Here is a 16,044-nt window from a genome sequence, read left to right on the forward strand (position 1 = left end):
ACATGTGAGGCGTAAGTGTTGGTGGTGGTGGTGTTGGGTATATAAGGGCCACTGAGAGAAACCGTACATATTAGTAGTGGTGGAGGCAGCAGCAGAAGCTTTAATTTATAAATAAGAAATATTTACACTTACCTTGGAGGAGATGTTAGTTTAATTAGTTTGATGGAGGAGATGCTGGCAGAGGTTTAGAGTGGAAGATAGCAGGGCAGTGTATGTTCAGTGGCCCTATACACCTCCAACAACATTGGAGAGTTACTTTCGTGTCTTTTTCTATCGCTTAATTGCTTAACTTACTTGCTACACTGTTAATGATACAGTTTATTGCTGGCTGGCGCTATAGCCTTTATCGATACCTGCTGCTTTAGTATCATACATATCGCAGAATCACTGAATCACTGAAGAAGGCACATTCTCCCCTCTTTCTTCCTCCTCCACTTTGGTACTTTGCTACGAGCTTTTTCTTGAATTCTATCGTGTTTCTTTCCTTCTTTACCAAAGGCCTGGCACTAGGAGCTTTCTTTGGGCTCATGGTGGCTTATTTAGCAGTTGCAAGCACAAAAAACAATGGATTATTATGAAATGTATCGTATGAACCCGTGGGGTGATGGTCACTCGCTGATAAACAATGGCACACTTAGTGTGGATGGTGCGGGAGACTGGCTCTAGTGTGCATGCTGACGCTGGGATGCCGCACCAACGCATACCAGACGGTTGCCGAATCATGAGGCCAATCATGAACCGCGAGGCTATATTTTGCTGAAAAAGTTGCCTAAAGTCGGATTTCACGAAAGTCGCAGCTGCCGAAAGGCAGTAGTCCACTGGATATTAGGAAAAGTAAATGAGGTAAATATAGGAGTTTTAGTAGTGTATGTGACTGAGGAATATTATTCTGTAGATCATGTCTCAAGTATTATGATACTAAAAACATTTTAACATCTTCAGCAAAACAAAATGAAAAGAATATATAAAATTAAGGAACATTCTTAAATTTTTACAATAAAATGAAACAAAGTGTTGGAAGGAAAGTGAGTTATTTCTGACAAATATTTATTAGGAAAACCAGTGAATTGTGCATTACTGCTTACTGTAGGTAGATAAAGTGACAATGTAACAAAACAGTGCTTAGAAAATAGGAATCATAAGGAGATGTATTTTCTGAGAACAGAGGAGTAGAAAATGGATACACAAGATTAGGATATTTTACAGGATACAAATGACTAAAGATGAGTGCAGTAGTATCTTCATATGCAAGAATTCTAAGGAAGAAGCCAAGACTTGTATGCAGGAAACAACATGAGCCACCCTCCTTGACATGACATATACACTAAGAAATTAGAAAATGATCAGATGAATACAAGTTACAAGATCCATAAACTACACCATCAAGGACAACATGCTATTTACAAAGTTTGTGCTTTAAAATCATTTAAATACCCTCAAACCAATATATCTGTACTTACATGTGCATGCCTTTCCACAGAAGCGAAAGCAATGAAATAAATATTCACAACAACTTAGGATTTGAGTGAACAAAAATTATCAGATTTTCCTTAAATAAACATTTTTCATCAATTATTATTACTAAATAATTCATAACCTTTAAGTGCTTAAGATGTGTCTCATTACCAATTAAGTGTTTTGTATTCTTAAGATATGCAGAACGTTAAGATATGCAGAACGTTAAGATATGCAGAACCAGACAACTGATCAACACAGCTATTACTTAAGACTGTTTACCAGGTGACTGTTTCTACCTTAGTATGCAAGGCAAATGTGCTGTATCAAACCAAAAGCCAAATTACTCCATTCACACGAATATCATAACAATCTGTATACTTACGTCACCAGACCAAAGTCGGGAATTTGCCAGATTTTGACCACACAGTCTTCTGAGCCTGAGGCGATAACATTATCGTTGAAGGGATCCCAAGCTATGTCAAGGACTGGCCCCTTGTGCCCACCCACCAGTGGATGGTCAGGTGGGATACGACCAGCCTGCAGAAATCAATTATCACTTAAAATCCATTAATTGCAATGGAAGAAAGAAATTAAAATTAAATAACTTTTACTGCTGATAAAATAGGGATATAAACTTGATTCCACTGGTGCAACTCATAAAGGGGTGTATAAACAAATAAAAAATTCTCATGAATACTAGAATTGAAATAAGAAAAAATGGTACGATGAATTTTTAGTTAAGGCAAATAACATAGCAATAACTTACAAATATATTTAGTTATAAGTAGATTGGTTAGAAAATAAAATAAAATAAAACAAAATCTTTTACACAAAACATATTATTCAAATAAAACTAGTTAATATTTTTCTTAGAAAACCATTTTAAAATGTGTTAATAGAAAAGTAAATACAATAACTATTATAGCAGTAAAATGATAAAAGTAGGTTAAAAATAAAGACATATTCCATATATGACCCAGCAGAAAGGTGTATCATTTGATCACAAAACTTGTGTCTATTACTTCCATACACAGGATTACCAAGAGCTCCTTAAAGTACATCACAGCAATGCATTCCTGGAGGGTGTTCTCAGTATTGTACCTCAACTAAGTGGAAAACAGCTAGCTTCTGATTTTTAAAGTCCCTCTAACACCAAATGATATATACCAGTAGGTAATCACCATAATTTTAGTACCAAATGGATATGATAAATTATATAAAGCTAACCAATACAACAATCTTGCAAATCAATGACAAAGTTTCAGATCTACTAAATATATTAACCCTTTCAGGGTCCCCAGGCCCTCTCTGAGACTTGTTCTCAGGGTCACGAAATTTAAAAAAAAAATTATTTTTGCTTACGAAAAGATAGAGAATCGTTTCCCGATCATAATGACACCAAAAGTATGAAATTTGATGGAAAACTTACGGAATTATGCTCTTGCGAAGTTAGCGGTCTCGACGATGTTTACGCATCGGCGATTTTGCCCAATTTGAGCCCTATTTTCGGTCAATTACACTGTACTAGTCGACAAAAATCATGAATATTTTGCTAGAACTCCATTTTTTCTATCAAATGAGTGCAAGAAACCACCCATTTACCGATTTCAACTATCCAATATAGTGGTCAAAATTTAGCAATTTTGCCAATTTCACACAAATTTCAAGATGCCAATTTCCCAATAGGGTCCAGAATAAACAAGAAAGACATTCCAGGCACTAAAATGACATTTCCTCTGTTCATTAATACGTCCCAACGCCCCTCTTACATTCTTTTGCTTTCCACTTTGAATTTTTATTCTCACAATAAATAAAAGATTTACTGTTATGCAGACGAATGCATTAGTGTAAAAAATGGTATAAATAATATCGGCGCACTTTTGAAAGAATATTAGGCTCACCAGTTGACGTGTATTGGACGCTTAGCATGATTTGTTTACTTTTGAACTTTGGTAAAAATCGAACATTTCTGTTACTTTGAGCTCAATTTCAAGGTACTTTTCATTGTAAAATCAGTCAAAATCATCTCAATTTCTGTAATATGTCTTCCATTCTATAGAATGAGACCAGAAAAACTAGAATACAACAATAAATACCATACAAAAATACAGTGCAAAGTCGCTGTTTTAATCCAAAAACACGGTCAAAGTTTTTTTTTCTCATTATGCACTGTGTGCTGCAGGATTTTTTTTTATACTGCACACACTGACCACATAGACCCATTCTTTCATATGTAGGCTTACCAGCTTTCTCTCACTAGATTTGAGGGCGCTAGAATTTAGGCGTACTAGTACGTCAAAAACCCTGGTGCGTAAGCCATACTAATACGGCCGAAACCCTAAAAGGGTTAACATGCAAGAGGAAAATATTGAGATGTAACCCTTGGTAGTGCATGATGTACAGATACTGTTGTTTGTTTATCCTACATTACAGTGACTGTTAGTGATATACACACTTTAAAGGGTCAAGACAGATCAGGAAGGCCAAAGTGTTCCTACCGACTATCTCCGTGCTAACTTACCGTTGACGCCTTCTTCGATAAATATGTCTGTAAAACATTCAACATCTTACAATATTGGCACTAGGTCTATTGAACCTCATTATAATTAAACTAATTATCATTACTTATCATTTTAATCTAACAACAAAAAAAAAAAGATTAATCTAGTACATTAGAATTCCAAGCAACTGCCACTCTTCATTCCAGGATTATTTCATCAGTAAATGAGTATAGTATTGTTTCTCTTCAAGCAGTTTTCACTCTTCAATCTAGGATTACTTTATTAACTATATGAGTAGTGTAATTATTTCTCTATTTTTATTATATTTCCTGAAATTAATTAATACAAATTCTAATACAAAAATCTACACTCTAAACTCACTTACCAAGATTCCCTTTCTATCTGGTTCCCAAATACCTTCCTGGAATTGCATCAATTATATCTTATTTACAACAACCAAAATATTTATTAATCCCCAGTAATTATCACAGGAGTGGACCTATTATATTTAATATTTAATCAAAATGCTACAATAAAACTAAAATCAAATCTCCATTCCCCAAGGAGCTCAAGACTCAGAAGTTGGCACAACTTTAATAAATAACAGCATCAGTTTTAGACTATGACTACTGCTGTAAAACACACTCCATCTTAGACTTAGATACTGGTTCTATCCTACCTTCACCTACATTAAAGACAGTGATTGGAGGTTACCACACACTATTTTAGGTAATGTCAGCCACCTGGGCTAAATATAGACATGCTGCAGAACCGAGACTTAGGGAATGCTGGCTTGTACGTTATGGGATATTTGGGCTCCTCAGCACTATTTTTAAAGCAAAGCACTTCTGCGTAGGTTTCCTGTTAAGAGTTGTTCATCGAAATGAATATTTTTCATCATCTAATATTCATAGTGTTCTCATCAATCACTTTCTAGTAAAGTCAATTTTGACATCACAGGCCTTAAAATATTCATATGTTATAGTGTACTTAAATTTACCAGCACTAAAATAGTATATGGAATCAATAAAAATGTAAATATTAAAATATTTTGTCATGAATAAGAAAATGTTAACTAAATTATGGGTAAACAATGAAGAAAATTGTTCACTAACAGAAAAAGTCATTTTCTTATATGAATGATGTTTTCAGTGCCTCCTTAATTAATTTTCTTTTAGGTTCCCTAGAACCCAAACTTCCACAAGGTATTTAGCAAAATTGACAGGACACAAATTCCTGTACATTACACCAGTGTAGTGACTTTGCTATTTTTTTTTTTCAACAAGTCTGCTGTCTCCCACCGAGGCAGGGTGACCCAAAAGGAAAGAAAATCTCCAAAAAGAAAATACTTTCGTCATCATTCAACACTTTCATCTCACTCGTACATAATCACTGTTTTGCATAGATGCCCAGATACAACAGTTTAGAAGCATATATAGAGATATATAATATATCCCTCCAAACTGCCAATATCCCAAACCCTTCCTTTAAAGTGCAGGCATTGTACGTACTTCCCATTTCCAGTACTCAAGTCCGACTATATAAAAATAACTGGTTTCCCTGAATCCCTTCACTAAATATTACCCTGCTTACACTCCAACAGCTCATCAGGTCCCAAAAACCATTTGTCTCCATTCATTCCTATCTAACAGGCCCACACATGCTTGCTGGAAGTCCAAGCCCCACGCCCACAAAACCTCATTTGCCTCCCCTCCCTCCAACCTTTTCAAGGACAACCCCTATCCCACCTTCCTTCCTCCTACAGATTCATATGCTCTCAAAGTCATTCTACTTTGATTCATTCTCTTTAAATGACCAAACCACCTCAACAACCCCTCTTCAGCCTTCTGACTAATACTTTTATTAACTCCACACCTTCTCCTAATTTCCACACTCCAAATTCTCTGCATAATATTTACACCACACATTGCCCTTAGACACAACATCTCCGCTGCCTCCAACTGCCTCCTTGCTGCAGCATTTACAACCCAAGCTTCACACCCATATAAGTGTGTTGGTACCACTATACTTTCATGCATTCCCTTCTTTGCCTCCATAGATAATGTTTTTTTTTGTCCCCACATATACTCCAATGCACCACTCACCTTTTTTCCTTCATCAATTCTATGGTTAACCTCATCCTTCATAAACCCATCTGCTGACACGTCAACTCCCAAATATCTGAAAACATTCACTTTTTCCATTCTCCCTCTCTCCAATGTGATATCCAATTTTTCTTTATCTAAATCATTCAACACCCTCATCATCTTACTCTTATCTATGTTCACTTTCAACTTTCTACCAACTTTGCTATATGGTAATGTATTGTAGAAATGTTGGGTGCCAAAGGAATCATGGAGCTCTGATTTTTCCATATTCCACTAGCTACTACAAAGTGATTTTTCTTAAATTATTGACAAAACCCCCACATCATACACAAAAATTCACATCATTAATTATTCCTTGCCCTACTTTCACTATTGTGTAATTTTAGCAACAAAACCACCATCTAACATAAGACTCAAAAACATTTTTAATAAACACAAAAGTGAACATTAAGTAGGTATACATATTCTTGTGTACATCTTTTATTACAATGAATAGGAGCTATACTAGACTTTTTTGCCCATTATTTGTTTATAGCAATAACAAGCTAGAACATTTTCTTGCTTATGCTCTAGCAGAATCAAGCATAAAAAAGGACATAGAAGGAATTTTTTCATCCTATACATGTCATGAGGCTCTTTGCAAACACAGCAATCAACAAAATCTCATACATATTTGTATGGTAAAATATACTTTAGTTAGTGATCTTGATCCAAGGATTAAGTGCCCTAAAGCATAAACTTACTGCAAAACAAATATTAATACCTGAATGATATACAACTTAAAAACCTGTGAATTATAAATTTATCTATTCATAACATATGGTGGGCATCTAGAAAATCAAGTGCCAGATGTATGACAGTGTTTCTGTTTGGGAGGGCCTACCTGGCCCTGTGCCACATCCATTCCCTTGCACAGTCATCTACAGAGACTAAACCTGCAACATCTTCTCTAATACCCACCAAATGGATACAATCTAATGCCAGGATTATCCTCTTGGGTCAGTGAAATGCATCAACCCTCCTCAGATAACATAACTTGGTAGTGCAAATAAATATAAAATTAAGTTAATGTCTCTGTGAATGTTGGCATGAGAAGGCATGACATCAGCTTCAGGAGGGATACATGCTACATCTCACGTGTGTTTCTCTAGCCATCTCTACATTTTCAATTTCATTATAGCATAATTGACATCAAATATTTAATATCCTTTTATAATATTTTATTTATGTGGTTAGGATGTTTCCTCTTTCCTCTAATCAGCCCCCCTCCCCCCTCCAAAAAAAAAAGACATCTAATGCTTTCAGCCTGTCTTAATAACTCATTTTTAAAACTTGGAGCCATTCTATAGCTCATCTTTTGAGATTTTTTTCTCCTTGTCAATACATCTTCAGGTGTGGACACCATATCACTTCTACATATTCTAATCTTGGTCAAACATACATTGCAAACAGCTTCTTTTTTTAGCATTTCTTCATCAGTATAAGTCTTGGAAGATGGTGCAAAAGACCTCTATTGAAAATTAAAGACAGAAAGAGCATACTAAGATTTAACTCAATAAGTGTAAAGGGACAGACCTTTCAACATACTCCCTACATACATAAGAGGAATTTAACAGACCCCTAGCTATCTTCAAGAGGAAAGTTATCGATGTAGCTGACATAGTCTGCTGCATCAACGGACTATCAGACATGAACGAATATCCAATGCAATGGACTTAAGTCAGCTACACTGATGGCACTACCAGACACACTAACATATGTACTAAGAGTAAGCTTAAGTGCTGTATTACAAAACAGTCCAGTAGATTAAGTACTGCGCCTGAAAATTAAAGTGTTAAAAGTATGTACAGTAAAGTCATTTTTCTTATTTTTTCTGTGGATAGATGAGCATACAATTAGATACCCATGATTCTAAGAATGTCAGATACCATTTGCCTTGTTACATCATATACATACCTCTCACATACCTGAACCACTGACACACTAGACTCTGTCTTCCTATTAATTCAAGTTTCTGCTCAACACTCGAATTCATACACTACTACTTGGCATCAACACGCTTCACAGGCCACTGTTAACCCTTTCACTGCCAGCAATCCCCCAAATTGAAATCCCCTACCGTCACTTTTTAACACATCAGCCATTTCCCACCAAGGCAGGGTGACATGAAAAAGAACCACCACCACCATCACCACTTGCTTCATCACTGTTTTGCCAGAGGCATACAGATACTATAATTCAAAAACTGCAACATATCTCCATCCCTCCTTCAGAGTGCAGGCACTGTACTTCCCACCTCTAGGACTTAAGTCCTGCTAACCGGTTTCCTTGAATCTCTTCGTAAATGTTACCTTGCTCACACTCCAACAACATGTCAAGTCAAAAAAACCATTTGCCTCCACTTGTTCCTAATACACTTACTAATGCTTCCTGGAAGTCTAAGCCCCTCGCACACTAAACCTCATTTACTCCCTCCCTCTAACCTTTCTTAGGACGACTCTTACCCTGCCTTGCTCCCAAATTTGGAGGTTGGGGACCATTTTAATTTAGCAACAGCGATTTTGTCAAATTTGAGATCTATTTTAGGTCAATTCCAGTGCTAAAACTGACTCAATTCCTGGTTATTTTGCCTTCCATACTATCCATAGATCACAAGAAACTCTCCATTCCACCATCAGAACTAACCTACTAAGAGCTCAGAGGTCAGTAATTTAGCTAATTTTACCTTATTTTCAACAAATTCAAATTTAAAAACAGATTCTAAAACACTGTAGGCCTTTCAGCCACTAAAGCAACCTTCCCTCTATTCATTAATCTTGTCCCCAGGCCTCTCCTATCACACAAAAATTCAAAATTTTTCTCTATTTCTCGGATAATAAACCATAAAAAACTCTAATGCATCTTCTTGGAAAATACTGTACTGTATTGTACTGCATGAAAGTTTGTATCTTCAATTCCCTTTTAAAACATTCACAGAAAAAAAGTCACACTTTATATTACAGTACACTTTAATTTATATCAACATATAATTTTTAATTCCAAAAAATTAGCCTGTACAATTAAATACATACAGCAACAAATACTTAAAGTCTGTATTTTTCCAGTAAAAAAAAAAAATAACATTAATGATGCATATACCATAAACGTATACATGACTGTAAATACATAAGTAGATTAAATACCTTGTTAACTTTGGTGAGGGGAAGTACAATAAAAGCGCCACCTCCACCAGATTCAACTATAATGGCACAAAACTTTGGATTAACGGCACAGAACGTAGAGTCCCATGACGATTTGCTAACTCGTATATTATCGAAGCACTGTTCCCTCTTTAAACATGTGCCATATACATGACGGAACTTGCTCTGTCGGACCAGTCGGAATGACATCTGGAAAAAGAAAAGACATATTAATTATAGTTTAGTCTCAAACACTACTAATTTGAGAACATTGTGGCCAGGACCTTTTTTTACATTACAAATTTTTCTAAATGAATGACACTAAAAACTCACAGGAAAATTGCAATAAAATATACTTAACCCTTTCAGGGTCGAGAGGTCCTCTCCTAAACTTGTTCTCAGGGTCGAAAATTTTTCAGAAAAAAAAAAATCTTATGAAATGATAGAGAATCTTTTTCCGATCATAATGGCACCAAAAGTATGAAATTTTATAGAAAACTTACGAAATTATGCTCTCGCGAAGTTAGTGGTCTCGATGATGTTTACGCATCGGCGATTTCGCCCACTTTGAGCCCTATTTTTGGCCAATTCCAGGGTACTAGTCGACAAAAATCATAACTATTTCGCTAGAATTCCATTTTTTCTATCGAATGAGTACAAGAAACCACCCATTTACCAACTTCAACTATCCAATCAAGTGGTCAGAAATTGGCACTTTTGCCAATTTCACACAAATTTCAAAAGATGCCAATTTCCAAATAGGGTCCAGAATAAACAAGACAGACATTCCTGGCACTAAAATAACATTTCCTCTGTTCATTAGTCATGCATACTAATACGTCAATAACCCTGGTGCGTAAGACGTACTAGTACGTCGGAAACCCTGAAAGGGTTAAGAATAAAACTATGGCTGGTCATGTGCCAGCTCATGGATTACACTAGCATGGCTGGCGACCAGATTAGCTTACAGGTCAATGTATTGGTGACCCTTAACATCAATACAGCTTGTTTTGGTAACACAAAGTTTCTCAAGCCAATCTATTCCCTATATATTTACCATGCGACCTCCATTTAACAAACTCATTTGACAAAAATATTTAACTTTTGTTAAATACCTCAGGTATCAGTATGGCCCCTTAAGCAAAAAGCAACCCAAATCGAAAAAATTATGATATGCTAACGGAATTTTGTAGTAAAGGATGGGTATTCCCAGCTTCTGAATTCGCTGGGTCATCAAGCAACTTATTTTTTTTTTTATTATAATCACACTGGCCGATTCCCACCAAGGCAGGGTGGCCCGAAAAAGAAAAACTTTCACCATCATTCACTCCATCACTGTCTTGCCAGAAGGGTGCTTTACACTACAGTTTTTAAACTGCAACATTAACACCCCTCCTTCAGAGTGCAGGCACCGCACTTCCCATCTCCAGGACTCAAGTCCGGCCTGCCGGTTTCCCTGAACCCCTTCAAAAATGTTACTTTGCTCACACTCCAACAGCACATCAAGTATTAAAAACCATTCGTCTCCATTCACTCCTATCAAACACGCTCACGCACGCCTGCTGGAAGTCCAAGCCCCTCGCACACAAAACCTCCTTTACCCCCTCCCTCCAACCTTTCCTAGGCCGACCCCTACCCCGCCTTCCTTCCACTACAGACTGATACACTCTTGAAGTCATTCTGTTTCGCTCCATTCTCTCTACATGTCCGAACCACCTCAACAACCCTTCCTCAGCCCTCTGGACAACAGTTTTGGTAATCCTGCACCTCCTCCTAACTTCCAAACTACGAATTCTCTGCATTATATTCACACCACACATTGCTCTCAGACATGACATCTCCACTGCCTCCAGCCTTCTCCTCGCTGCAACATTCATCACCCATGCTTCACACCCATATAAGAGTGTTGGTAAAACTATACTCTCATACATTCCCCTCTTTGCCTCCAAGGACAAAGTTCTTTGTCTCCACAGACTCCTAAGTGCACCACTCACCCTTTTCCCCTCATCAATTCTATGATTCACCTCATCCTTCATAGACCCATCCGCTGACACGTCCACTCCCAAATATCTGAATACATTCACCTCCTCCATACTCTCTCCCTCCGATCTGATATCCAATCTTTCATCACCTAATATTTTTGTTATCCTCATAACCTTACTCTTTCCTGTATTCACTTTGAATTTTCTTCTTTTGCACACCCTACCAAATTCATCCACCAATCTCTGCAACTTCTCTTCAGAATCTCCCAAGAGCACAGTGTCATCAGCAAAGAGCAACTGTGACAACTCCCACTTTATGTGTGATTCTTTATCTTTTAACTCCACGCTTCTTGTCAAGACCCTCGCATTTACTTCTCTTACAACCCCACCTATAAATATATTAAACAACCACGGTGACATCACACATCCTTGTCTAAGGCCTACTTTTACTGGGAAATAATTTCCCTCTTTCCTATGTACTCTAACTTGAGCCTCACTATCCTCGTAAAAACTCTTCACTGCTTTCAGTAATCTACCTCCTACGCCATACACCTGCAACATCTGCCACATTGCCCCCCTATCCACCCTGTCATACGCCTTTTCCAAATCCATAAATGCCACAAAGACCTCTTTAGCCTTATCTAAATACTGTTCACTTATATGTTTCACTGTAAACACCTGGTCCACACACCCCCTACCTTTCCTAAAGCCTCCTTGTTCATCTGCCATCCTATTCTCCGTCTTACTTTTAATTCTTTCATAATAACTCTACCATACACTTTACCAGGTATACTCAACAGACTTATCCCCCTATAATTTTTGCACTCTCTTTTGTCCCCTTTGCCTTTATACAAAGGAACTATGCATGCTCTCTGCCAATCCCTAGGTACCTTACCCTCTTCCATACATTTATTAAAAAATTGCACCAACCATTCCAAAACTATATCCCCACCTGCTTTTAACATTTCTATCTTTATCCCATCAATCCCGGCTGCCTTACCCCCTTTCATTTTACCTACTGCCTCACGAACTTCCCCCACACTCACAACTGGCTCTTCCTCACTCCTACAAGATGTTATTCCTCCTTGCCCTATACAACTTATCCCTCACAAATTTCAAGAGAGCACTGGAGGTGGTGAGACAGCACTGAAAAAAATAGTCCAAGTAAGGAATACCCCTATGGGAAATCCGAAGGTAGTGGTAGTAACAGTGGACACAAATACACCAACAGGTATGTTGTGCTACCTGGATAACACAATGGGCATTCATTCTCACCTGTTTGAAAGCCAGGAATCAATCTATAGTTCTACTGTAATGGTAATGACTCGACACAGCAATAGCACAGTCAGGTGTTCACCAGGGGACATATTTCTCATAATGTTTACCGGAGGTTTGGGGATTGCAATATATGCCAGCAAGAACAGTGGTGGTAAAGAAGGTATAACAACTCATTTGAAGAGGATAAAGCAGGAGGAAAATCAGGAAAAGTGGTATGCCTACTCAAACTACCAACAGGAGTGACAAACAAGTCTGGTAAAAGAATAAGAGGCGAAGTGATATCTGTCATGAAAATCAGATCCTACAGATCATTCAAAGTCCAGCACCATAGAAGAACTATAGAAAGATCTATACAGGAAAGAGAAAGTGCACAGATCTAAACATGTGGAGATACCTTTGTTCATGTGATGTAGAGGAAGAGAAATTAGAAATGCCCTTAACAGGTCCCTATGAGTCCCAGTGAAACCCTCCCCAGAGCAAATGATGAACATTAAAATCACCTAATAAAAGAAGTGGAAATTGAATGTCAGGGACAAAGTAGGCATGAATGTAAAGTCTACTGTTTAGTTTGTACTGTTTTTAATTTTGTGTAAAATTGGCCACATTACTAACTTCTCTGCACTTTATAGGAGAGTTCTTAAATAGGCAGTTTCTTCTGTTCAACCGATAGAAGGCACAATAGTGAAATATCTAAGAATTTGTCAAACTGATCAATGGAATTGGTTTAATATTGGACTCTAAGGAAGCAAAATTGCCAATGAATAACTTGCACCAAGACCACTAACTTTGTACCTCTGTAATTCCATAAATTTTCCATCATATTTTGTAATAACATGTATGTTATTAAATACCACTGCCTCCACCACTGCGAGTCCCTACTACCCTCCCTCTGACCCCCCACAACTGGCAGCCAGCCCTCCCACCACTGTGTGGTGAGTGTTTTGTTTGTTCATTATTTGCTATTAAACTACAGAATAAATAATGTAAACCCATTCATGACTGCATATTGGAATGGCTATTCGGACAGGTATTAGACGGTGACATCATGTGTTTACTCTTGAACACTGCAAAGAATCGAACATTTCTGCTATTGCTAATAACAACAATAGTAATAATAATAATAATAATAATAATAATAATAATAATAATAATAATAATAATTAATTATAATAATAATAATAATAATAAATGCGATATAACTGAAGAAGGAAATTGTACAAAAATACGAGGGAGTGGTTGACACATCGTCAGTGTGATTTTGTTTATGCTGGAGTGAGCATTAGTCTCCCTGCTCTTCCAAACATTTCACAATAATTCAGCAGTTGAGGCAGTGGTATTTAATAACATATATGTTATAAATAATAATAGTACATGTTATTATTAATAACATGTATTATTATTGCATATATGTATTTAACCCTTTCAGGGTCCAAGGCCCAAATCTGGAGTCACGCACCAGTGTCCAAGAATTTTCAAAAAAAAAATTTGTTATTTTTTCTTATGAAATCGTAGAGAATCTTTTTGTGAAGGTAATAAAACAAAAAGTACGAAATTTGGTGGAAAATTGACGAAATTATGCTCTCGCGAATTTTGATGTCTCAGCGATATTTACGAATCGGCGATTTTGCCGAATTTGACTCCCATTTTAGGCCAATTACATTATTCCAATCAACCAAATTCTTAGCTATTTCACTAGTATTACTTCTATTCTATCGATTGAGCACAAGAAATCGCCAAGTCAACTGTTTCAACTACAAAATAAAGTGATCGGAAATTGTTAATTTGGCCAATTTAACACAAAGTTCAAAATATTCCAATTTCAAAATAGGGTCCAGAATGAACAATGTAGGCATTCTTGGCACTAAACTAACATTTCCTATGTTCATTAGTTATGTTTTGAGGCTTTACAAATAAATTCCATTTTGATTTTTTATTCACATAATGAATTTTTATTCACACCAAAAAATAGAAGATTTACTGTTATGCAATATTGTAATAATTGTATAAATATCATCACCATATTTGTGAATGTATATTAGACCCACCAGCTGACGTGTATTAGATGTGTGAGGTCGCTTGTTTACTCTTGAATATCGGCAAAAATTTAACATTTCTGCTACTTTGAGCTCAGTTTCAAGCCATTTCCAGTGCTAAAACCAATCAAAATCATCTCTATTTCTGTAATATGTCTTCCATTCTATCAAATGAGACCAAGAAATCGCAAATACAACTATAAAAAACATACGAAAAAACACTGCAAAGTTGCTGTTTTAATCGAAAAATCATGATTTCATTTTTTTCTCTCTCATTATACACAGTGTGCTGCAGGATCTGTTTTATGTGGTGCACACATACCACATAGATGTATTCTCTCATATCTAGGCCCAAATGTACGACTCACAGTTTATCAGAGTGAGCTGAGCTCATGGCGTAGATCTACGGTTTGGACCCTGAACGTAAAGCCGTAGATCTACGGGACGGACCCTGAAAGGGTTAATAACATTTTTTTTTTCAACAAGTCGGCCGTCTCCCACCGAGGCAGGGTGACCCAAAAAAAGAAAGAATATCCCCAAAAAAGAAAATACTTTCATCATTCAACACTTTCACCACACTCACACATTATCACTGCTTTTGCAGAGGTGCTCAGAATACAACAGTTTAGAAGCATATATGTATAAAGATACACAACATATCCCTCCAAACTGCCAATATCCCAAACCCCTCCTTTAAAGTGCAGGCATTGTACTTCCCATTTCCAGGACTCAAGTCCGACTATATGAAAATAACCGGTTTCCCTGAATCCCTTCACTAAATATTACCCTGCTCACACTCCAACAGACTGTCAGGTCCCAAGTATCATTCGTCTCCATTCACTCCTATCTAACATGCTCATGCACGCTTGCTGGAAGTCCAAGCCCCTCGCCCACAAAACTTCCTTTACCCCCTCTTTCCAACCCTTTCGAGGACGACCCCTACCCCTCCTTCTTTCCCCTATAGATTTATATGCTTTCCATGTCATTCTACTTTGATCCATTCTCTCTAAATGACCAAACCACCTCAACAACCCCTCTTCTGCCCTCTGACTAATACTTTTATTAACTCCACACCTTCTCCTAATTTCCACACTCCAAATTTTCTGCATAATATTTACACCACACATTGCCCTTAGACAGGACATCTCCACTGAATCCAACCGTCTCCTCGCTGCTGCATTTACCACCCAAGCTTCACATCCATATAAGAGTGTTAGTACTACTATACTTTCATAGATTCCCTTCTTTGCCTCCATAGATAACGTTTTTTGACTCCACATATACCTCAATGCACTACTCACCTTTTTTCCCTCATCAATTCTATGATTAACCTCATCCTTCATAAATCCATCCGCCGACACGTCAACTCCCAAGTATCTGAAAACATTCACTTCTTCCATACTACTCCTCCCCAATTTGATATCCAATTTTTCTTTATCTAAATCATTTGATACCCTCATCACCTTACTCTTTTCTATGTTCACTTTCAACTTTCTACCTTTACA

General features: G+C 37.0%; 1 protein-coding gene across 10 annotated transcripts in view; it reads right to left on the reverse strand.

The window, feature by feature from the left end:
• The window catches only part of coro (protein coronin), a 114,948-nt gene that overhangs the window by 66,047 nt on the left and 32,857 nt on the right, over positions 1-16,044 (reverse strand). For 8 of the 10 annotated variants that reach the window (XM_070087834.1, XM_070087831.1, XM_070087836.1 and 5 more), the window contains exons 2-4: positions 9,250-9,456; positions 4,345-4,380; positions 1,841-1,995 (exon numbers count right to left, since the gene is read on the reverse strand). In XM_070087834.1, the coding sequence (XP_069943935.1) occupies positions 1,841-1,995; positions 4,345-4,380; positions 9,250-9,456 (398 nt within the window). Of the gene's footprint in view, positions 1-1,840; positions 1,996-3,979; positions 4,007-4,344; positions 4,381-9,249; positions 9,457-16,044 lie in introns of all 10 variants that reach the window. The other 2 variants (XM_070087829.1, XM_070087830.1) reach the window with 2 other exon arrangements.

The sequence above is a fragment of the Cherax quadricarinatus genome, chromosome 23, assembly GCF_038502225.1.
Source record: "Cherax quadricarinatus isolate ZL_2023a chromosome 23, ASM3850222v1, whole genome shotgun sequence".
In the NCBI taxonomy this organism is placed as follows: Eukaryota; Metazoa; Arthropoda; class Malacostraca; order Decapoda; family Parastacidae; genus Cherax; species Cherax quadricarinatus.